The 24973-nt window shown below is 47.2% G+C and overlaps 1 protein-coding gene across 1 annotated transcript in view; it reads right to left on the bottom strand.

Annotated features, from left to right (window-relative positions):
* The window catches only part of DDC (dopa decarboxylase), a gene marked incomplete at its 3' end in the record, with an annotated part of 38747 nt that extends 28175 nt beyond the window's left edge, over positions 1-10572 (bottom strand). The window contains exons 1-3 of the mRNA XM_021710470.1: positions 10339-10572; positions 6246-6359; positions 3864-3983 (exon numbers count right to left, since the gene is read on the bottom strand). Coding sequence (XP_021566145.1) covers positions 3864-3983; positions 6246-6359; positions 10339-10539 — 435 coding nt within the window. The remainder of the gene's footprint in view (positions 1-3863; positions 3984-6245; positions 6360-10338) is intronic.
* Positions 10573-24973: the final 14401 nt, after the last annotated feature.

The raw sequence follows: 24973 nt of genomic DNA, 5'->3' as shown, positions 1-24973 counted from the left end.
AGATTCTTTGGGAAATATCAGATTAGAGTCATCACCAGCTTGGACTGCTGAAAGAACTGAATATGAAATTGTTCTCATTGTAAGATCCAGTGTCCTAGAAATGCTCCATTTTTTGTTCCATTTCGATCTAGAGTAGAGCATGAGTGCTGAATATAGACACAGCCAGGAGGGCCCCAGGAAGAAGCTGTTCATTTTGGAAGATTGTTATACTTTATCCTAAAGAAATGTTATTTATATAGTGAAAAGTCAGGAGAGATTCAAAGCCCTAGGAGAATCTGACATACTACTGCTGACTGAAAGTTAGAGAGGACCACGTGGAAAGAATGCAGGAACCTCTAGGAACTAAGTGTAGACCCTGCTGATACACAGAAAGAAAATGGGGGCTCAGTCCTCAAACTGCACTGAGCTGAATTCTGCTAACAAGGAGAGTGAACTTCAAGGCAGATTTCCTCTCAGTGAGAACTCAGACTGGCCAATATCATGACTTCAGTTCATGATTTCCTCAGCTGAGAAGACAGTCAACCCATGCCAGATTTCTGACCTCTAGAACTGTGAGCTAATAACTGGGTATTATGTATGTCATAGAAAGTGAAAAATTGGCTATAACATAAATATCTTAGGTGTATCATTTACATAAATTGACACATCATAGAAGATCACATACTAATAATTTTCTTAAAGAATGTTTAAACAATGGGGAATAAAATTTCTCACAATAAAATGGTAAAGTACCGTGCAGGAAATCTGTATGTATGGCATCATCTCAATGCTGCTTATATATACTTATATTCACATGCAGATGTTGAAGTTACACTGGGGGAAGTATACCCAAAATAGTTCCTGTGTTTTTTACATTTTTATAATGTCTAGTTTTCATAAGTATAAAGGGGAAGATAATTTTTTACAGTGGAATGATAGAAACAAGATTGTCATTGGAGGCAATAAATCGACAGTGTAGAAATTGAAACAATGCAGAGAAAACTATGAGAAATTACCCAAAATATAGAGGAGACAATGACAAATATGAAAAATATCCAAAGAAAGTGGAAAATCATGGAAGAGGCACCCAATCTGTGGAATATTGCAGCACCTGGAAAACAGTAGAAGTGGGGCCGAAAAACTAAGACACAGTAGAAAAAACTCTCCCATGATGAAGATAGAGCTGACCTTGGACTGGTGGGTCTTACCAAATGCTTGAGGGCCAAAATGAAGGGAACAGATGGGGAAGTGGAACCAGGCAAAATGCATGGAACTCTAAGAAAGTCAGTCTGCCTCTAGCACCCAGTTCTGTTGTGAAGAGTCGGAGCCAGGAATGGAGTCGAACAGAACTCAAGACCACAGCCCCTGTGGGTCACACCACTATTCTGGCTCCCTGACCACTGTGTCCTTTGCCCTGTGGACACTCAGGCTATGCTCTTGGCAGACAAGGATAGCAATGGCGTTCCCTGGACAATCGGGACTGATGTTCAGAGACTAGAAAGTCGCAAAACACAGCAGATTGGGTATTGCCTGGGGACAGTGTGTGGCAACCCTTGAGCTGGAGGGATACTTGTGACAGTCTTATCTTTGCTGTGATCTTGGCCAAGGAGGCTTCACCAGTTGCATACCCTCAGTCTTGGGAAGCTGAAGCATATTGCTTTTGCTAGATCATTGTTGCTGCCATGTTGAAAAGTTCAGTTCACAGTTATATAGAAGCTTTGCTTACGGCATAGCTAACATCTTGTTTTCATCAGCTCTCCACTCAGAATCACTAATGTCTGATAGAGGGTGAGATAACCAGAGAATGTGAGGAGCACACGGAACCTGTGGGTCACAGAGAAGGCAGCCATCGATCACAGCGTGTAACCTGTTCGGGGATCTTATAGTCAGATAGCCATCATCAAAATGAGTTAGAGTTCTTATTCCTGGGTCCACCCAGGACCCGTTGAATTTGCATCTCTAAAAGTCTAGGGACCGGCATTGTCCCATGTTCTCTCTGTGGCTTGGATGCACACTGGGTGTGATAGGCCGAATAATGCACCACACCCCCAAAGATTCCAGGGCTTGATCCCTAGAACCTGTGATCACTTCCTTTACAGGGAAAAAGTGTGTTCGCTGATGCGCTTAAGAACTTGGGGGGGTAGTGGGAGGAGTTTATCTCAGATTATCTGGGTGGGACCAATCCATTCCCATGGATCCTAAGAAATGGAGACCCAGCCGGGCTCAGTCTGTAATCCCAGGGAGGCTGAGGTGAGTGGATTGCCTGAACCCGCGGGTTGGAGACCTGCCTGGGCAACTTGGCGAGACCTCATCTCTACAATAAAATAAAAAATTAGCCGGGCGTGGTAGCGCACACCTGTAGTTCCAGTTACTTGGAAGGCTGAGGTGGAAGAATTACTGGAGCCCCGCGGGTCAAGGCTGCAGTGGCCAGGAGTGGCCAGTGCACTCCAGTCTGGGTGACAGAGTGAGACCCCAACTCAAAAAAAAAAAAAAAAGAAATGGAGACCTACATTCTCATCGGTGGTCGGAGGGAGATGGAACCATGAAAGAAAAGTCAGAGAGATGAAACACAGCTGGCTTTGAAGACGGAGGTGGGGGACATGGGACAAGGAATTCCCGAAGCCTCTAGAAGCTGGAAGAGGCAAGAAAATGGATTCTCTCTCGGAGCTTCCAAGGTGTCATCTTTGGTTTTAGCCCAATAAGACCCAGGTCAGACATCTGACCTACTGAACTGCAAGGTAATAAAGTTGTATTGTTTAAAGCCACTGAAAATTTTCACAGCAGCAACAGAAAACGATTAGAGGAAAGTTGAGAACTCCTCGTCTTGTGTTGTCTTTGTACTGGAAGTTGGGAGACTTGTGTCCTAATTTAGTTTGGCTATCCCAGCCATGTGATCTTACACAAAGGCCTTCTCCAATCTGTGCCTCAGTATTCTCACCGGCTGAATGGGCCTTAAACAATTCTCAGAACCTTACAGAAGACAATATCTGAGAAGGAACTCCCTTTCTTCCAAAGTTAAAATGCTTTCTCAATGTTACTATTATGTTCTTGATGTGAAAAAAAATGATGGAAGAGAGAGTAGTACGTTCAATTTAGTTCATCTTCCATGCTAGGAAATTAGAGGGAAAAAATGCACCAAGTCCATTTGTTGTCCCAGTGGCATCTGTCCTGCCATACCAGTGGAATCTCAGCTGTCATCTGTGTCTGCCTCATTCCCTGGTATAAGCTCTGGCAGTTGGTCGCTCTCCACAGACACATGTTGAACAAGGAGAATGAGTTCAGTTGGGGCCTTGAAGCAGCAGCGTCTTCAGGTGAACGCTTGGCTTAGAGACAAGTAGCATTTATAGCCTCTGAGGCACTGAATAGCTGTGTGCTTTCCTCGTGCAGATTCTGAGCCACACAGAAACAGGGTCTACAGCATTCCAGCTGAGAGTCAATGGACAAAGTTACCTAATGTCCTGGAGCTCAGTTTCCTCACCTGTAAAAGGGGGTATGAAAATGCATAGTGTCGTTGTGAGAATTAAGTGAGATACTGTCTGGAAAATGCTTAGGCACAATGGCTGGCAATGGGAACCCAACACACGAGCTAGCTGCTGTTGTTATTTCTACATACCTGCCATGTGACAGCCACTACTCTATCGACCGTAACGAGAGACCTGGAGAAGTGAGTGCCCTGCCTCCACAAGTGAGGGACAGCACTGGGATCCTAATCCAGATCCTACAGACCCCAAGACCTGGGGTGTCCTGAGAACTCAGCTTTGCTTATTCTCCAGGCGAAATCCAAGGACCAGCAAGAAAACCAGGCACCTCCTTCCCCACATGCAGTGGGTCCTGTGTGGAGTCCGTGCCTCCTGGAGGCTGCCTTCCTGCCCCTCCCACCTTACCTGGATCACTCCTCCCCCGTCTCCGGTGTTCCCAGCCAGAAACGACTCAGGCAGCTCCAGCATCTTCCCAAGCCAGTCCATCATCACGGTCTCCAGCTCTGTGCACGCCGGGCTTGCGGCCTGTCACAGGCAGGGAAGGGATTAGCCAAGGGCCAGGCATTGTAAAATCTTATTCCTGGGTCCACCCAGGACCTGTGGAATTTGCATCTCTAAAGTCTAGGGATTGGCATTGTCACATGTTATCTCCGTGACTTGGATGCACACTAGGTGTGATAGGCAGAATAAATGCACCACACCCCCAAAGATTCCAGGACTTGATCCCTAGAACCTGTGATCGCTTCCTTTACAGGGAAAAAGTGTCTTTGCTGATGTGCTTAAGAACTTGGGAAGGGGTAGTGGGAGGAGTTTGTCGATTATCTGGGTGAGACCAATCCAATCACATAGAGTTTAACTTCCCACTAAATCCAGATTACAATCGCCCAGTCTCAGCTGTGATTCAAATGCTGAAACAGTTTCACTCATGTGTTTGGCCCAGACTCACTCAAGAAGAAGGGTTGGGAGGAACACACAGACCACCATGATAAGCCTTACTCCACTGTGACTTGCTGTGCGGGCACTGCAGACTTGCTTGTGTAATCATTTGTTTAGTAACAGAAAGATCTAGAAATCCCACTGGTGGACTGTCCTCCATAGTCACAAGTGAAGGGAATGAGCACTGGGCCGATTTGAAGAAGCCAGCTCTAGTGGCCTTCATCCTTTGGGCGTCCTGGGTGCCGCCATTGATCTTGTCTTTTAAACTCTGGCATTATGACTTTGCTCATGGGCCCTCCCCTCTTTTTGCACACAGGAGGTGGCAGGCTGGCCTTGGGCCCCATCAAAGAAGATTGAGCCCCCGCCTTCATACAGGTCTCCATACAAAGGGCCCAGTGTGGAACTCAGAGATGCTCTGGTGCTGAGATGTGATCACCAGTACTGTGATGCCTGGAAGAGTACGCGAAGGAGCTCTTCCTTCCTCCTGATTAGCCCCTTCCATCTGGGCCTTCCCATCCCGGCTAAGCCCAGCTCAATCAGAAACCTGCACTTCCTGTTGGGAGCCGCAGGTATCAGCCTGAGAGAAAGCAAGGCACCCCCTCCAAGGGGTGCCATTTTTCTAAGCAGGGATCTTTCTGATCCAAGATGGATCAGGCTGGCCTAGAATGACAAGATACAATGGAGACTGATGGCAAGTCACCCTGCAGGAACAGAATGGATCCACACCATCAGTGCTAAATGAAATCCAATACGATATCCAATGAGAAAATGCCCTTTAGGAGAAAGACCAGCCCAGGCTGCACTGCCCATGCTCACGCCAGCTTTGCCCAGTGGAGAGGGAGGCCCCTGGCGCCTGGCAGAGAAGCAGCACAGATGCTGTGCCAGGGGCCAGGGATGGCCTCTTCAGCCCTGCCTATGGGGCCTGCGATGCCCTGTCACTCAGCAACCCCTGACACCCCAGCCTAAAGGAGAGCAAGAGCAGGCAGGTGAAGCAGGGCAGCTGCAGCTTGAGGCTGTGATTCAAAACCACCATCTCCTTGATGCATCTCACGTGGCATGGGCCAACACCAGTAAGCCCACCTGGCTCCACAGCACTGACAAAGACAACAATCTGGATCTGGAAGACCAAGGGCTGACCCTGGCTTCTGAAGAATTCCCCGCAGTGTGGGAAGCCCTGGGACCCCTGACTGTCAGTGGGTGGCTCTACTTCCGAGCTCTCTGCATTTGAGAGGAAGGGGTCTTGCCAGCAGGGCTGTGCCTGGAGCAGAGAACACAGGTAAAGCCAGCCCTGCCTGCCATTTTTCTAAGCAGGGATCTTTCTAGGCACTGCACCCCTGATAGGGCGAGACTGGTGTTGTGGAGGCAGGAGCCAGACCCATTTCTGAAGACCCCTGCTCTGTGGTGCTCAGCATATCTGATGGGCTAGGTAGGGCCTCTCTGGGACAGCAGCCCTGGCTGAGAACAGATGGAATGAGACAGGGCAGTTGTGTTCTCAAGCTTTGAAGTGTATAGAAATCCTCTGGTCTGCTTGGGGAAATGCAGATTCCCAGACTCAAGTTGTGGAAATTCTGGGGCGTTGCACTGTGATCGCAATTCACCCCAGGTGCTTCTAACACACCACTGTGCAGAACTGGCTCTGAGCTGTGAGGCCTTTCTCTGTTCTGCATCTCCATTCCCTCTGAGGCCCCTTTTCTGGACTGTGCCCTCCTCTCCTCCCTGCAGCCGTGCCCCTGCTGCCCACAGGTGGAACAGCCATCTGTGCGGGGCCCTGTGAGTACAGGTACCACATTCCCATGCAGGAATCCCACCACTGCAGGAACCCCCGCCGCCCCAGGATCACCAAACACTCACCCAGGAGAAGCCGATGCAGCCGATGGCTCCGCACAGCATGTCTGCGAGCATGGCTGGGTACGAGCTGGCCGTGGGGAAGTAGGCAAAGAAATAGGGACTGTGCCAGTGGGTCACCTGTGCAGGAGGACGGGACAGTTACTCAGGTGCGACGGTGCACAGGCCCATGAGAGCTGAGGACTCAGGACTCAGAGGCACCCAGAGTGGCCTTGGTTTATTGCAGTTCCCCAAGTGTCGGTCACCTGGGACCTCCCTCCTGTTAAATGTAGTATTTACATGTCACTGCACCGTCTCCACTTTAAACGGACTCCCTTCTTTGATAGTGGGACATATTTGCGGTTCGGGGAATAGTTATATTTCTAAAATAGAGAGAAACATCATCATTGTGTGCTGTAGCAAAGGCAGTCTCTAAAAACCACACCATGTTTTATGTTCTTGACAGGTGCTGTCATCAGTGAAGGTACTGCCCCTGAGGCCAACCTCTGTGCTCAAAGCACAGTTTTCCTAAAAATGCGATGAAGAATAAAGTCTAAATAGAAAGAGGGAAAGGAAGAGAGAAAGAAAGAAGACGAAGAGGAAGGAAGAGGAGGAGGAGGAGGAGAGAAAAAGAGAAAGAAAGCAAGCCAACCAAGAATCTGATTTGTGAGGCATTTTCATGGCATTTTCAGTTAAGCCCAAACATGCTTCTGGTCTTCCCGCCGTCCCTTGCTCTCCCGGGTGAGCCATTCCCTCCAGCCAGGCTCTCCAGGGTTCTGCAGACCTCTCACCTCCTCTGTCCCTCAGCCTTATTGCTGTCCCCTGCCCTGCTGCCTGGATGGGGGCCGCCCACCCTTTTCCAGCCCACCTGGAGTAAACACCTGCCGTGTGCCACACTCTGGGCAAAGCACAGAGGAAAAGCTCGTGGTGAACCGGGGAGGAGACACATAAGGGATGGTGACAACTCCATTCAGCACACTTGGGGCTAGGGGTGGCAGGGGCCAGGGCACCAGCAAGACCGCAGCAAGCTATCAGGAGGCAAGGGGGCGGTGCGCATCTGGGCAGGGCCATCTGTGCTCAGCAAGCCTCGCTGGGCTGGGAGGGTCCTGCAGTAGCAACGAGAGAGCAGCTGCTAATGCCTCCAGGTTTGGAAAGAAGACAAGGGAGGAAAGGGAGGAGAGAGGGTAGCTCAATCTCTGCTTCTTTGATTTATCCTTGCCAATGGCATTCTTGCTGTGGGAGACAGAATAAAGCCCTTACAACAACCCCTGGGCCCCAGTGCAGGGAGAAGGTACTAGAGATTGTCATTCAGACCCCACTCGGGGCCACAACCACATACTGGTGACGAAGAGACTTAACCCAGCTTCCTGTCACCCCCTTCACTTGACTCCATTTTCATTGCACATGTTGGAAGGGCCCTGGACTGCAAGTCTTGCAGCAACTTGGATTTTCTGGGTCACCTCAGACAACTGAGGCATGGGGCTCCATCACCCCCTCAGGTAAATCAAATCCATGTGCTCTGGTGTTTTTCCTGGACATCCAGAGTCCCAGGCCTGGCTTGGGATCCCCAATGGCTGAGGATTCATCGCCAATGCAGTTTGCCATAGACTGAATGTTGGTGTCCCCCCAAAACTCATATGTTAGAACCCTACTTCCCAAAGTGATGGTATTAGGAGGTGGGGTGTTTGGGAGGTGATTAGGTCATGAGGGTGACTTTTTGGGAGGAGGTGATTGTGTCATGAGGATGGAGCCCTCCTGATGGCTTCTTTAGAGGGAAGAAAGAGCTGGCCTCCCCGCCATTATGTGAGGCTGGCTGTCTGTACACCAGGATCTGCACCTGAACCCAATGCCTTGAGCAAGATCTGTTTGTTATTTAAACTATCCAGTCTGCATATTTTGTTACAGCAGGCTGAGTTAAGACACTGTCATTTTATACAGCCTGGGCAAAGTTGCAAAGATTTCCTTCTTGATAATTCTGGTTATTGAGCATATATTTTCTGAGATATAGCATGATCAAGGGTTGCTTTTGTCCCTTGATAGGTTTCCAGACACAATAGGGAAGGGACAGAGGTGGGGGCCTGTGGGGCCGTGACTTTGAGGGTAGCTGGCTAGGAGGGCTCACTGAGGACTAGGAGCATTCAGCAGGATGTACCTGACAACCATGGCCACCTCCAGGTCTGTCAGGACTGGGGGAGTGTGGAGGGAGGGAGGGAGGGAGAACCAGAGCACAGTTGGGATTTGGGGGTTCAGGGGCTGGAGGTTGGGGATGAGGCTGAAGCCATGAGGAGTCACACAGACCTCACGAAGCATTCAGCACAGCAGGCCTGGGCCCACAATATTTGTGGGACTCTGAAACATGCTTGCATTTATTTTAAAATCAGGAGAAAAAAGTGAGCTTTCTGGTATTAAAAAAAATCTATAATGCTAATGCATTCATACTTATGCCCATGCATTTGTAAAGTATAATCTTCCATAATTCCTAGGAAGGAAGGAGCCCACAAAGGCTGAACACAGTAAGTGTGACCCTGGGCCTGAGGCTCCCTCAGGCTCCTGGAAGCCCCACAGGCCCCCACCTCTGTCCCTTCCCTACTGTGTCTGGAAACCTAGCAGGGGACAAAAGTGACCCTTGATCGGAGAATGGACTCTTTTGCTCCGGCCTTCGCCAATATTCACAGCAGTGTTTGCAAAGGATCAACCCACACTCACTCTGCACATGACCAGAATGCTTACCCAGTGTTCTTGTAAAAACAGTCAGCAACCAGGGATTCACCCAGGGACCCTGTCCCAGAGCCTGTGCATTTCCCAGCTCATCTCTGCACGGTGAACATCCTCATGTCATAGAGCAAATTCCCGTCTCCTGTATTCCCCTTCCACCTGACATTTAACCACACCTCCCCTGGAAGGGTTTTCTGCTGCACAGCTTAGTGTATTTGCACAACCTTTAGGCAAGAACCAGAATCCTGTTCTTCACTCAAAGAGCAAATGCCAAGTGAAAATCTCCGGGGAAGATGAAATACGAGCCTTGCAGTGAGAAAGCTGCTCTGCTCTTGAGGAACTGGTCACTGAGGTTACAACCTGTGGCCTGGACCCCCCCCACGGTCAGTGGCCTGTGATCTTGGTTGACCTCTTGCCTTCTCAGGGCCTCATTTCATCTGCAAATAAAGGGATAGATCTTGCTGGTTGATTTCTCTTCCTCTGAATATCACGTGTATGTTTCTTTCAGACCTTATGACCACAGACATGCTGGGTGACGGGGCCATTGGCAAATGCAGCTGACACCAGGCCGGGACTGTGCACACTGTCAGCCAAAATCAACTTAGTTGCATCAAAGGGCAGGTCTGATCACTCTTATAAATGTCCCTGGTCTAGAAACAGGAACAGTTAGGTCAGCCTATTCACAGAGCCACATTCAGGGACAGGATTTTAGGTTAATTCCTGGCAATCTTATTGTGGAAGCATCAAGCTGAAGTGAAGTTTTTCTGAGTGCCAGTGCTCTCTCCCCTCTGAGTGAGAGTTGGGGACAGCAACCGGTCCTAATTATTTTTGGTTGGGTCTCAGTGCACCACATGCTGTGCTGAGAATCACTGGCTTCAGAAAGAGAGGCCCGCCTTGGGGGCCTGTCTCTGGAGGAGCCAGTATCCTCTGTTCACTCTCAAACGAAGTAAATAAAACATTAATTTTATGTGTGAGATGTGCCCCTCACTAAACGTGAGCACGGCAGAAGGGTGCTTTACTCGGAGCCACTGACTTATTGGAAAGGGACCCCTGGAGGCTTGCTTCCTCTGATCAGCTTCTGATGACCACTCTATGTACCAGGCGTCTCTAGGGAGAGATTGAGTCTCAGGAGACCTGGGGGAAGAGCACTCACTGCCCTTGGCACCCACAGGATCTGGGTTGGAATCCTAGCTCCATCATTATTGGCTGTGTGACCTAAGGTGGCCCACCTAACCTCTCTGAGCCTCAGTTTCCATAGCTGTGAAACAGAAATGATGAACATTTTTTTTTTCTCCAAACTGATGGTGGTGAGGATTCATTGAAATAAAACATGAGAATTGCCCAGTTCCCTGTAGGTGCTACATTAGAATTAGCCCTCCGTTCTTAGACCTTGGTACACACTTACGCCTGGCATGATTATCTTCTCGATGTCGCTGATGATGTCCTCAAAGGTATCTGGTTCCTGGGGCGCGGCAGCAGGGATCAGGGGCCGCAGGTAACCAGGCTTCACATCAGGGTAGACCTGGCGTCCCTCGATGCCTTCCATGTAGTTGGCCACATAATCCACCATCTCTTTCCCTCTCCTTCGGAATTCACTTGCATTCATGGTGACAGGACTCTGTCTCCGTCAGAGGTGAAAGTACAAGGAGAGAGACAACTATTCAATTGACAAACATTGTAACCTCTAACTTGGAGGGTGGGTATTCCAAGCAAGCAGATGGCTAGGACCACCTGGGCAGTGACCCACATGCCCTGAGCCCACCCAGATCCCTAGTCAAGACCACTTTCCTTCCATGTCTGGATGAGGTAGAAATGACATTGGATGGGGACTGGAAAATGCTTATTCTACGCTTCTCCAGCTACTCAACTGAAAAATGTTTCTTTATTTCATTTTCCGCATCAGTAAAATGAACTAGGAGAACATACTTGTTTTCATGGTCAATTCCGACTTTAAGGACAAACAGTGGGCCAAGTCCTGCCTCTGCCTCTTACTAGCTGTCAGCCTCTGGAGGTTCCCTCCTTACCTGGGAAACAAAGATGAACATGCTGACCTCTCAGGAAGGTGTGATGGCATCATCACACGGTGCACACAGACACTCAGTTCAGAGCCTGGGGCAACCAGTCCCTGTCAAAATTAGGGCCCTCTTCCTTCCTCTCAATTCCATCACCAGATGGAACTACACCTCTACATGCAACCTGCATTTCAAAAATAATGACTTTTCCCCTCGATCCAGAAGGAATACAGAGGCAATTCTTGTTATTGGTGGTAGTTATGGTCTATAAAAATTACCATGAACTCTGAGTTAGTTCTGGACCATTCCTCCTAGGGGAAATACAGGCTTAGCTTCCTGAAGAATAATCTCAACGTTTCCGGCAACCAGCCAATACATATACTTATTTATGTGTTTCTCTTTAAAGATAACTTATTAAATATGCATTGATTTATTAGCACTGAACGTAAGGTCAACTATAACTCTTTCTTGAATTAAGCTTCTCTAACACATACGGCACACCACAGCCTTCTTGTACTTAGTAACACAAGACAGCACTTCTACAACATGCGTGGGGACATTTCTAAACAGCAAAAAATCACATACACAAGCACACACACACACACACACACACACACACACAAACTATAAAAATGTGAAGACTGTGGCTCTAAATAGACCAAAGAAATGATACTTGTTTACATCATGAGAGCTGAAACAAGAAGGCAGAGTGTCACTTTGCTAGACCTCAGCTGGGAACATGCAAACTGGACAACTCCCAAGTTCTTCACTATGTTATACATGTGCACATCCCTGAATGACCACAAAAGTACCACATGTATTGATTTTAGGGGTTACAAATACATTTTAGCAAGTAGGAGAATTTGCATAGATGGAATCTGTGAATAATAAGACTCGACCATATTTTTAAAACAGGGCAGTTGAACAACACAAAGAAAAAGGTAAGTCTAGAATCCTACTACATTCTGGAACACGTCCTTTCAGAATATTTCCTATTTCTAAAAGATAATTGCATGCTGAGCAAGGGATACATTTTGAAGTCCCTCCCATAGTTCAAAGATTTATAATTCAAGATGAGTTTTCCCATGGGAGTAGTTGCTCAGGCTGACTCTAAATCCATTGTAATTAGCCATGATGATGACCTGAATATCAGATTATCAGCACTTCTTCATTTCCCCAGTGTCCATGCTGGGCTTTTTGACAACTTTTTTGCAAGGTTAAAGGTGTTACAAATTCGACAGACACTTGCTAAAAATGATAAGATAGATTCCATTCAAGGCTATTGTAATAGGGATAGAGTATGGTAATAGCAGAGAAAGAGAGACCGACCTCACTTCTGAACACGACAGGGACAGATGGGAATATATAGCCAGGAGAAAGGTGAGTGAGTCAGAAGGTGGAAAATGATAAGAGGAACATGGGTAAATATCAGGGGTGGGGAGGAAAGGAACTTGATTAGATACCACGGGAAAAAGCCTGTGAGTTTCAGGAGCCTGTTAAGTTTGCTCAAGGAATTTTGAGCCCTGACAAAGGGGAACCTGTTTGAATGTGCTTTTCCTACCCATGGCTTGCTCTCTAACGTTTTTACTTCAGAGTGTTCTCTGCTGAATGAACAGGTAAGGCAAGTTTCATGTTATTTCAAGGCCTGTTGTTAGATCCAACCCCCATTTCAAAGTTGTTGTTTAGTGCTTGAGTGCTTGAGGGACAGCGGTTGGGGCAGAAGGTAAGACTAGATCGTGGCAACAGTGAATGCCAGGCTAACAGCTGGAGGAGAACCACAGTGATGGAAGTACTGCTGCACCTTTGTGCTTCTTAAACCAAGGTCCAAGGAGAGTCCCACTCGCCAGAAAGATAGATGGCCATGAGGGAAGGATTCTGGCTTACAATTCCTGGCGGTCTGCAGGCTTAGAAATCGATTTTAAATTTGAAGTCGACTGCTTATTTCAAATTTTGCACAGAGAGTGAGACTTTGTTTTCACCTCAAACTGAAGAATTTCAAATCAACCAAAATTTAACCAAAACAGGATTGGTCACAGATCTTTTTTTGCTAGCTTGCTTTTTTTCGCATTAAGTAATTGTGAATACCTTGCTCATCTTGATAAATGCTTTTCTGCTGTGTGATTATTCATGATTGCAAGGTATTTCACAGTGTGAATGTGCTATGCCACAATGTGTACATCTACTGTTGAATATTTGTATCATTTCCAATTTTAACTGGCATTAGTGGGAAGAATCAGCACATCCCAGTGACCAACATTACGAGCTACAGTGACCAACATTCCGAGATCAAAGCTACAGGGCAGCCGGGCTCGGTGGCTCAGCCTGTAATCCCGCGCCTTTGGGAGGCTGAGCTGAGTGGATTGCCTGAGCCTGCGGATTCTAGACCCGCCTGGGCAACTTGGTGAGACCTCATCTCTACAATAAATCAAAAAATCAGCTGGGCGTGGTAGCGTGCGCCTATAATTCTGTCTACTCGGAAGGCTGAGGCGAAAGGATCGCCGGAGCCCAGCAGGTCGAGGCTGCGGTGGCCGGGAGCGGCCACTGCACTCCAGTCTGGGCAACAGAGTGAGACTCCAACTCAAAAAAATAAAAGCTACAGGGCAGAGTTGGACCTTGACGTGAATATGTTGATGCTGTACAACCTGGCAGAAATTGCTGGTAGGCAAAACCTCATTTTCCTTAACTGAAAACAAAAATCATAATAACAATAGCACAGGAATATCTCCGTTTATTGTGCTCGCTTTATTGTGCTTTTTACAAATTGAAGGTTTGTGGCAACCCTGTACCCAGCAAGTCTATCAGCACCATTTTTTCCAATAGCATGAGCTCACTGATATCTCTGTGTCACATTTTGGGAGTTCTCACTTTTCATATTATCATATTTGTTATGGCCATCTGTGATCATCATTGTTTTGACTGGGCCCATAAAAGACTGCTGACTTAATCGATAAATGTCAGGTGTGACCGGACTGCTCCACTGACTAGCCAGCTGTTCCCCACCTTTCTCCCCCTCCTGGGACCTCTCTATTCCCTGAGAGACAACAATGTTGAAATCCAGCCAATTAATAATCCTACAAGGGCCTCCACATGCTCACATTAAAGAAAAAGTCACATGTCTCTCACTTTAACTCAAAAGCAGGGAGTTATTCAGCTTATCAAGGAAGATGTGTCAAAAGCGAAAGCAGACTGAGAACCAGGCCTCTTGCACCAAATAGTCAGCCAAGGTGTGGACGCAAAGGAAACGTTCTTCAGGAAAATTGAAAGTGCTACTCCATAATTGAATTATGAAAAAGCAAAACAGTCTTATTACTGATATGGAGAAAGTGTCTGTGGTCTGGATAGAAGATCAAACCAGTCACAACATTCATTTCTTAAGTCAAAACCTGATCCAGAGAAAGGTCCTTTTTTCAACTTTACGAAGACTGAGAGAGATGAGAATGTTACACACACACACACACACACACACACACACAGTCTGAAACTAGCAAATTGGTTCAAATTGATTTAAAGAGAAGAGCCATCTTCAAAATATTAAAGTGCTAGGTGAAGCAGGAAGTGCTGATGTAGGAGTTACTGCAAAATTATCTGGAAGATCTAGGTGATGAGGGTGGATACACAAAACAATAGATTTTCAGTGCAGCCCAAGTAGCCTTCTATTGGGAGAAGATATTATCTAGGACTTTTTAGTCAGAGAGGAGAAGTCAATGCCTGGCTTCAGACTTTCAAAGGACAGACTGACCATCTCATCAGGGTCTACTGCAACCTTTGACTTTAAGCTGAAGCCTATGTTCATTCACCATTCCAGAAATTCTGGCACCCTTAAAAACCGCACTAAATTACTCTTCCTATACTGTATAAATGGAACTTTAAAGCACATATGCTTATAGCATGATTTACTGAATAGTTTAAGCCCACTATTGAGATTTACTGCTCAGAAATAAAAGACTTATTTCAAACTATTACTACTGCTCATTGACAATGCGCCTGGTCACCCAAGAGCTCAATGAAATTTCACAAGGAGATTAATGTTATTTTCATGCCTGCTAACAAAACATTCACTCTGCAACCCATAGATCAAGGAGTAATTTCGACTTTCAAGTCTTATTGTTTAAGAAATACATTTTCTAAGGCTATAGTTGCCATAGGTAGTGATTCCTCTGATAAATCTGAGCAAAGTAAATTTAAAACTTTGTGGAAATGATTCACTATTCTAGATGCCAGTAAGAACATGTGTGATTCATCAGAGGAGGTCAAAACATCAACGTTAACAGGAGTTTGGAACACGTTTTTTCCAACCGTCAAAGACAACTTTGAGAGGTACAAGACTTCAGTGGAAGAAGTCATTGAAGATGTGGTGGAAACAGCAAGAGAGCTGGAATTAGAAGTGGAGCCCGAAGATGTGACTGGATTGCTGCAATCTCATGATAAAACTTGTACGGGTGAGGAGTTGCTTCCTATGGATGAGCAAAGAAGTGGTTTCTTGAGGTGGAAACTACTCCTGGCAAAGATGCTGTGAACATTGTTGAAACGACAACAAAAGATTTTGAATGTATATAAACTGGGTTGATAAAGTGGCAGCAGGGTTAAGAGGATTGACTCCAATTTTGAAAGTTCTACTGTGGGTAAAATACCGTCACACAGCATCACAGGCAATTGAAGTGACAAACTTAGTTGTCTTATTTTAAGAAATTGCCACAGCCACCCGACCTTCGGCAACCATCGTCTCAACCAGTCAGCGGCCGTCAACATCGAAGCAAGATCCTCTACCAGCAAAAAGATAACAACTCACTGAAAGCTCAGGTGATTCTTTTTTGCATTTTTTTAGCCACGAAGTGTTTGTTAATGAACGTGTGTACATTTTTTAAATTTAGACATAATATTATTGCACACTTAATAGACTACTGTATAGTGTAAACATAACTTTTATAGGCACTGGAAAACCAAAAACTTTCTATGACTTGCTTTATTGTGGTCATCTGGGACCAAACTTGCAATATCTCTGAGGTTTGCCTATAATTAGCATTCAATAAATGTCAGCCATGGGTTTTTCCATATAATCTACAATGTACAATATCTTATTTACATTTTGCATAGTTTTTTTGCATTAAAAATTCCTAAAAAGGTGAACACTAATAATTCTTTAGGAAAAATTTTTCTAAAGATAAATATTTTTAGTGTTTTAAAAAATATATTGCCAAATATTTCCCCGGGCATTTTTTTTTTTTTTAACCAAATTACCCTCCCTAAAGGGAGTACGATACAACCACTAGTTTTGAATGTTCATTTTAAACTTGACTGGTCTTATGAGCATTAATGATTCTGTTGTACTTTGGTCAACGAAATGGAACAGTTTTTTCATGTATTTCTTTGTCATCTGGATTTCTTATTTTATGAATTGCCTCTTCGGCTCATTCTTTTCCACCAGAGTGTTAGATATTTTCTTTTTTCAATTGCAAGAATCCCAGCATATTAATACGTCCACCCTTATGTTTTGCAGACATTTCCTTATTTTTGTTTGGCCTAATTTTGCTTGTAGTTTTATATTGATCTGTAAGAATTCTAATTTTGATGTAGTGAAGTCTCATCTTTTATTTATGCTTCATACCTTGTGTGTGAATATGACAAAAACCTTTTTAAGTAAATATTCCAGCAATCTCTGCCTGTCCTGCTGGCGGGCAGCACAGGCGATGCCGCAAGCTCACAACTTGGAAGGAGGAGGGTGGGCGGTTTTGAAAGATGCTCAACTTCTCAGAGTAGCAGCTTCAGGCAATAGTACTAGGACCCAAATAGGGCCTCTGGGAAACACAAACACATCCCAAATACACCAAAAGAAATATTCTCAGTCAAAGAATAAGACCTGGTTATTATTTTTAAAACCATTCTCTGTCAGTTATTTACAGATCATTTCCCAGAAGGACCTCTTTCAGAAGGCTTAGTGTGAAACCACAGAGAATCTTGTGCTCATTTTGTAGCTGTTTGATATTTCATGCCCCCAAGCTAGGCAAATATTAGCCAGAAGATGCAGACTACGATAAAGGCTGTGGCTTATGCCTCTCCAGACCCTTGAAACAGCTTCTGTTGACATAACCTGACCACCACCAGCAGCTGCTGTGCACCAGGGCATTCTACAAGCGACCCCTGTGGTGTGCTTCCAGCCACCTCCTCTCTGGATGTTTGGATCCTTGTCTTTTTGCATCACTGACAGTTAGAGTTTATCTCAAATCCCACATATTCCAAGAAGAGGTGACTCCCGCACACTCTCTCAGACCTCCTGATTGCCTCAGGAGGCTATTTTTCATAATGGATCATTCCACTGGTCTCCTTTGCAACTGTGGGCCTCTCTACACGGGATCCTCAACTTGTTTATTTTGGCATTCTCAGGACCAGCCACATCCCTGGACCTCAGCAGGCATCGTGGATGTTTACTGAGTGACAAGTGAGGGGTCTTCAGTTCTCTAAACATGTTACTTCTGTAACACAGTACCCTGGACCTGCCCTCCACCTTCGAGGCAGCCCAAACCACCAACCCATCACGTATCTGCCACAAAAAAGAGTCACAGGAGACCCTACTGGCTTAAGAGTCACAGCCCCTGCCACTGCTGAATCCTGACCGGCTTCCACCTGTGGCCTCCCATGCCTCAGTTCATCCCACGCCTCTAGCCCTCCACACCCAGTGCTTGACTCAGCTTCCCACCATCAGGGCACTCAGGTTTTTCTCCCTGGACCCCTCTGCCACAGCCATTTAACCAGAACCCGACCCAGACCCCTAGGAAATGTTTTTATATGTATGGGTGTGGGTGAAACTCAGCACACGTGACCTCAGCACACAACTTCTGCTGGTGAATTCAAACCTGGCGCTGACAGGATCAGTCACGCCTGCTGTTTGCCAGTGAGTCAGCTCCACACGTGCTGAAGGACAGCACAGACCGCTGTGTATCTGTCCATGGTCCTGCCTACTACTGCACACAAGGCTTGGTTTTACTTCAAACCCTGGGACCCTGGAGGCTCTGTTCAACCTTTCTTGACTTTCCTTTTCTATCTTGATGAGAAGAATAGTGTTACATGTTACACTATTCCCCCTCCCCAAAAGTACCATAATTTATGTTTCAAAAAACAACCCCCCCGGCCCTGCCTCTCTCTTCCCCTCAAGCGTGTATAAATTTAGGCACAAAATGAATTTGATTGATTTTTCTCTTAATTGATTGAGTTATTGGTGAACATCTCTCTGTGGGTTCCATGAGCATACAAAGCCCACTAGGAGAAATGCTTCCAGCCAAGACCATAAAGAAGTTTATATCTATGAGAGCTCACTAATAACTGGAAACATGACGACCTGATAACTTGCCTCAATAAACCTCCTCTAAGTTCTTTTTTAACCTTTTGGACTCTGCTTAAACAACATTTTATTAGGAAGCTTTAGGTGAGCAACTTCACCAGTAACTGTAAAGCCCATTAATAATCAAAATCCACTCAGGAGAGGCCTTGTGGCATGCCAAGTGTCAGGCAGGCCTGAGGCCAAGGGTTGTCACTTCCAGTGACTGTGTGACCTCCAGCTTCTAACCTTTCTGAGGCACCCTCTCAGCCTCCGGGATGGCAGGAATCCATGAAAATACCTCCTTCCCGTACTGCTGCAGAGATTACATGAGATGAAGCAATAAGGGCCTGACGCAGAGTCAGTGTTCAGTGAAAACTGCTTATTAATAGGGGAGCAGTGTGGGGGAAGGAGGAAATATGGAGACTCTACCTTCTGCTCAGTTTTTCTGTAAACCTGAAACTTCTCTGGAAGTCTATTCTTTTTTTTTAAAAAAAGGAAACGCTATACATATACCCTGAGCAGTAGTGGCCAGCTCTGCGCTCAGCCATCTCGGCTCCCTCCATTCTCTTCTGCCAGATACGTGGCTCACCCACATTTCTCTTCTATGGCTCTCAAGTGATCTGCTTCCAGAATAGGAATCCCACTATTTTGCCATAAGGACCATACAGTGGGTGGTTTATAAACAGCAGAGGCTGATTTCTCAAAGTCGTGGAGGCTGGAAGTCCAAGATCAAGGCGCTGGCAGATTCAGTGTCTGGTGAGACTTGTTCCCCATAGACAGAGCTCTCTCTGTGCCCTCATAGGGTGGGGTGAAGGGGTTCTCTAGTGCCTATTCTATAAGAGCACTGATCCCATTCATGCAGGCTCTGCCTCCATGATGTAATCACCTCCCAAGGTCCCCACCTCCCAACACCCTTGCATTGAGGGTTAGGATTTCCACATGTCAGTGTTAGGAGGACACACACTCACTCCACTGCACCTCCATTTCCAATCTGTGCCATGACTGTGATACTGAGCACCCCACAGAATTGTGACGAGGGCACAAGGTCACTTACAAGATAGATGTGCAGAGCATAGCGGTTTGCTCTCTACACCCCACGTCAATTCAGGAGAAGTCAAATCCACCATCTCAAGAGAGCCTGCTGTCCAGAGAGGGAGGCTTAGTTCTTGGGTTCTGCCTGCTCCACCTCCTCTCTGGCCAGCGTCGTGTTGGTCAGAGAATGTCCCTGCCACCGTATTGTAACATATGCTTTGTAATATCATTCTCTTCAACACTACAGTTCTGCAAGATAGACGTCGTCCTCTTAGCAGCCATGGGTAGCAGAAAGAACAGTGGGCTTGAGTCCTAGCCCTGCTACAAAAGGTTGTGCAGCTGCCAGCTGATGTCTTGGCCTCTCTGAGTCTCACTTTCCTCACTTGTAAAACGGGTCAATGAGATGATGCAGGTGGAAAGCACTTCAGAATATAGCCCTGTATCTAGCGATTGTGTTACTGATGAAAGACAGAGCCTCTTCTCCTGAGCTGGTTGGATCATTTGGCCATAACAGGAACAACCATAGCACTAGAGAAATGGGAGAAAACTTCCACAGTAGACCAAGACCCAAATCCAGGGCAAAGTCTTGCTCCTGCGCTGGTGTGAAGAGGAAAGGAGCTTTGCGTCACTGTGTCCTGCTCGTTCCCTGATTAATAAACAATACCCCATCTAGGTATTTCCTTGGCCAACAGTGATCTATGGAAGGAGTCATGTAGAAGTTTGTGTCTTGATTTTCAGTTTTACTCCCGAGAAAAAACACTACTATTTTTACTCACATCTCTGCAACCATGTAACATTTTTGTTAAAGCAAAAATGTATACCTTGAACAAATGCAAAAGAAAAAAAAAGAATGTCAGGGCATGAACTTCATTGATACGATTCCAGTTTAGTCCTGACTATAGATAATTCAGATAGATGCGATGAGGATACGCATATAATTGGGGATCTATTTTTCACTTGGCATTAGTCCTGTATGCCAAATTATGATACGCATAATTACCCAGACACAGTGCTCTTATTTGCCCTTATTAAGACCTGCCGAGCGATGATTTCACAGTATTCTTACAACATCCCCTTGGTCTGTCAGCTGTTTGCTGTTATAAATAGCACTTTTGGGAGGAGATGGCAGTACCCCACACCATCGTGACCCAGTCACACCTGCCAGGTCTGCCCCTTGAAGACAGCAATTTCTCAATGAACTTGAGAAGCATGAGTTGTACACTTCTGTTTGCATATTACCCATTTCTTCCAGAAAAACTAGAATGAGATAGAAATGTCACCCATTTTCAAGGTATGGCAAACACAAACTCTCCACCTCTGTACCTTTTAACCTTTGTTCACATTTTAAATTTAAATATGAAAGCATTCAAGTTATATAATTTTATATAAATAATAAATAAAAGTTTATATAGAACCATCAGATAATTTTAATCTTAATATTTCTCCTTTGTTTGCATTTGACTTTAGAATTATTCCGGAAGAAAAATTTCTCAGGTGGAAAGTGCTCTCCTACATCCTGAAATTTTTTTCCTTTATGTCTTCCTTAATTATTTCCTCCCTTTCTCTGATGCTCTTGAAGTCACACTGATAGTTCACAAGAGATCACAACAATTTGCCTCTTCTATAGACTTGAGACAATTGAAATTATGTTCTAGTTGGTTGCTTCTTTTCATGATAGCCATAACATCCTGAGCCCATGTCACATGCTGGTTTATCACCCCTTATAAACACAGGACACCTGGCACTGTGGATCTGTGTTGTGTGTTTGGACACACACCTGGGGAGTCTCGCTGTTTTTTGTGAGCCAGGACAGTGGTAAATATTGACTTCTCAGTTCATATGAACCCTTCATTATTCCTCCTGTTGGAAAGTTGTCGGCTCACCACCCAGCGTTGCCAAGAAGCCTACACTTGAGGCTCCCAGGTCAGATCCTGAGAGCACATGGACACTAGTCACCACATTCTATTGTCCAAGAACCCAGACAAATCAGTATTGCCTAAGCTTCTGCTAAGCGCTGTGTGTCTGACCTAATTGAACACACTCAACAACTCTCCCCGGTGAGTAGCATTATTGCTGTTTGATCAGACCACAGCCACACGTCCCATGCGTCGAGTTGGTGCTGGCTTTCTGAGGCCAGCCTCTGCTCATTATGCCTTTGTCCCAAGCGTCTGCAGACACCGGCACTGTCAGCTGCCTGTGTCCTCACCGTGGTCTGAAGTGCAGAGAAGAGACTAGATTGGTGTCACCTGCCAGGGCTGGGGAAGGCCATGTTGGCCCGGGTGTGACCCAGGGGGTCTACCCGTCATCTGCACACAGGAGGACAGGAGACCGTGGCTTCAGGTGGGAGGACTGAGGCCTGGGTCTGTCTCCACTCGCCTCGGCAGAGGGTCAACCAACTCTGCCATTCTCTGTGTCCCAGGAAAAGTGCTTCTCCCCCTCCTGCTCCAAAACAGGGCAAATGTTGAATAGTCACTGGACACAAGGCATGGGGGTAAGTACTTTCCCTGTATTCACTCAGTCATTATGTCAGCTCTGCAAAGTAGCAGTGGTCTCCTGTATGGAAATGAGCAAGGAGGTCCAGGGAAACAAGCAGCCTGTCTGAGCTCACCTGGCTCAGGAGTGGCTTGTACGGTAGTTCTGTCCAGATCAGAAGGCCAGGCCATTTCCCTTTGGCCAGGTGCCCCTCAGAGCACAGGGGGATGCCCACCTTTCCTCCGAAGTCCTGTGCCGTCGCTGTCCTCCCAGGACCGCGAGAGCCTTTGTGCTCCCAGGGCCCCTTCCTCCAGAAACGCCGAGGAGACCAAGACAAACATCAAGACTGACCTCTCTTCTAGAACATCCAGGGAGTTTAGTTCTCCTGCAGCCTCTCTCCAAACTTACTGGCAGCCTACAGGTGAGGAGCTGAGAGGACAGCATAACCACCATCTTGAAGAAGGGAAAACAAATGTACCAAAAGCCCCTTGTGATTTCTCTGAGTTTGTGAGGGGTAGAAGGGCTCTTATTTTGATTATTTTAACCAGACTGACTGTGTGTAGAGGTCCAGGAGAGAGGAAGAAAAGAGGCTTCTGAGAATGGCATGACTTTGTCCCCCTCAAAAACACCCAGACACCCCTCCATACACCCCGTCTCGTCATTGCTCCAGGATGCTCGGGGACCCTTGCAACCTGCCAGGCAGTGTGCCAGACGACCCCAAGCAAAAGGAGTCTATCTGCTGCTTTGGGTTTATGCTGCGGTTGTCATCTTTTGGAGGGGAAACTCAGTTTATTTGACACCTAAACCGTCAGTACAAAAACTCTCTCAGAATCTCTGAGAGAAAAACATCTTAGGGGAAAACCCATGTCACCTGCCTGACTTTCCCAAGAAAACAAACCATGGAGTGCATGGACCCTCATGGCACATTCAGTGCCTTGTCATCCCCCTGCAGGTTTGCTTGTTCATTCATAACAGATAACCCACTTATTGAGCACCTACTGTCTGCCCAACCCTTTATATGCTCAGACCTGATTTTTGCCACAGTGCTGGCTATAAGTTAGCTTTCGCTTTCTCATCCGCCAGTGAGGGAAAGGGTACAGCCGAGGATGTGCACACCCAACGCAGACCTGGGCCTCTACACACAGCCAGTGTGGTTAAAATGATCAAAATAAGATCTTTTCCATCTCTCACAAACTCAGAGAAATAGCAGGGGTCTGCAGAGCTGCCAAGTACCTTTCCCATCCCACAGCCCCCGCGGGCTCTCCATGTGCATGAAAATAAATTCCTGGAAAATAAATTCCACTCACTTGGTTATGTTGCTACTGTGGCTCAAAGAACACCAGCTAAAAAACGATCCAAAGTTTCTCATTCTCTGCCTGACTTGCACAAAAAAGCAGGCTGACCCAGGCCAGTGCCTGTCTTTTTGGAAAGTTCCTATGGCACCCCCACCACCTGCACACACTGGTGCTCAGCTGGCTCGGTCGGCAGAGTCCCCTTCCTCCTGAAGCGGGGAAAATCAACACAGCTAGAAGCAAGCAGCAAACCTCCCGCCATAAACCCCAGGGGCACAGCCACCCAGGCTCTGGACGCCTGAGGATGGTCCCCAAGCCATGAGGACAAAAAGCGGTACTCACAGGCAGCTGGGAGTCGTGTGCTTTCTGTCCTCTCTCTCCTCTCCTCTGTGACAGTTAAGAGGCACGGAGGATGGGATTGCCATTTATGTAGACAAAGTGTCCGCCTCCCCGAAGCCAATCAGCGTGGCTTGCTGATTTACCCAGCAGCATTATTTACCCAGCAGAATCCCGCCTCTCTCAACCTCCTCCTGTCCCCACCCCAGGACGTCAGAGCTGTCCTGGAGTGGGTTTGGGGAAGGCCAAGGAAAAAGGGGCCCTGTATTTCTGGGCACTGTGCGGGACACAGACTCAGTGCCGGTGCTCCTGGGGACTCCGGCAACTCTGAGAAACCCCAGCCTCCATTCCAGGGGTGAGTTAGGGGCCAGTCTGGCACGCAAAACACTCCTTCTGGGCCTGCTCCTGTGCAGGGCTACTAGGATCCTGCCACACCCGAGAGGTGCAGGGTGCCAAGTCCATGACCCGGATAAGAAAGCAGAGCAGGAGGGAGGTTAGGGGTTGAACCCGGTGCATCTCATTCGAAGTCCTGCTCTGTGAACTATAAGCCCACCGGTGTGGCTTGAACCCTGTCTCTCCTCCACTCCACTGGGCAGCAGTGGGAGGGGCGTGCCCCTCCACACCCAGACTGATGAGTACCATCGAGGGCCAGGATTCCATTTCTCCTCTAAGGTGTGCAGAGTCATGTGGACCCACGACAGGGACCTGGGCTGGGCACAGACTCTTGTGAGAAGAAGCACGCAAGTGCCTCTGCCCTTGACCAACCCACATTCACACACCACGCACACTCATGCATGCATGCACATGCATGCCCGTGCTCACATACATGAGCACGCTGCAGACACACACACGTACACACACATGTATGCCATGCACACACATACTTGCACACACATACACACATAAGTGCATGCATAAGTGCACACACATGCACACCATGTCCAGGGCCTATAGTGCAGTCCAGAGCCATGAATTTCCCAAGAAGAGACATCCATGCCTTGATTTGAAGCAGTATCTTTTCAAAGGAGCAGCTACTCTCATGGGACAGAGACCCTGTGGAGCTAGGACAGAGGTAGAGCCCCCAAGGCAGTAGGACAGCCAGGAGTACAGGACAGGTTACAGGATGACAAGAAGCCGGCGGGAGGCCGGAGAGGAGTGAGGGGATGCTGGTCTCCTGTGTAAGTAGCTCCCTCCACAGCTGTGCCCACAGGCAGCTGCCACATGGGCAGTGGAGGAGGGAGGGGATTAGGCCCCATCCGCGCAGAAGGCAGGACGGGAGCTGCCCAGGCGTCACTCTGGCCAGCTGGAAGCTGGCAGGAGAGGGCTCATTCCCCCAAACACGAGAGATCAGCCACACGATAGAGAGTGGAGGCAGGCCCCAGCCATGAAAGCTGGAGCTCTATGGGAGGGTCAGCTCCGAATTGGGCAGGCCGACTTCCCCCCGGGTGAAACCTCCCAGTCTTGCGGAGCACGGCCCCACCCTCCATCCCACCCTTGGCAATGTACACATGAGGAAGAGTTTGGACCCTGGTCAGGGAGAACTGGCTGGGAGCTGGGAGGCGAGGGGGTGGCAGCATACAG

Source organism: Carlito syrichta, unplaced genomic scaffold, assembly GCF_000164805.1.
Source record: "Carlito syrichta isolate Samal-C Ts95f unplaced genomic scaffold, Tarsius_syrichta-2.0.1 Scaffold289114, whole genome shotgun sequence".
NCBI lineage: Eukaryota > Metazoa > Chordata > Mammalia > Primates > Tarsiidae > Carlito > Carlito syrichta.
This window is presented reverse-complemented; position numbering and strand designations above follow the sequence as displayed.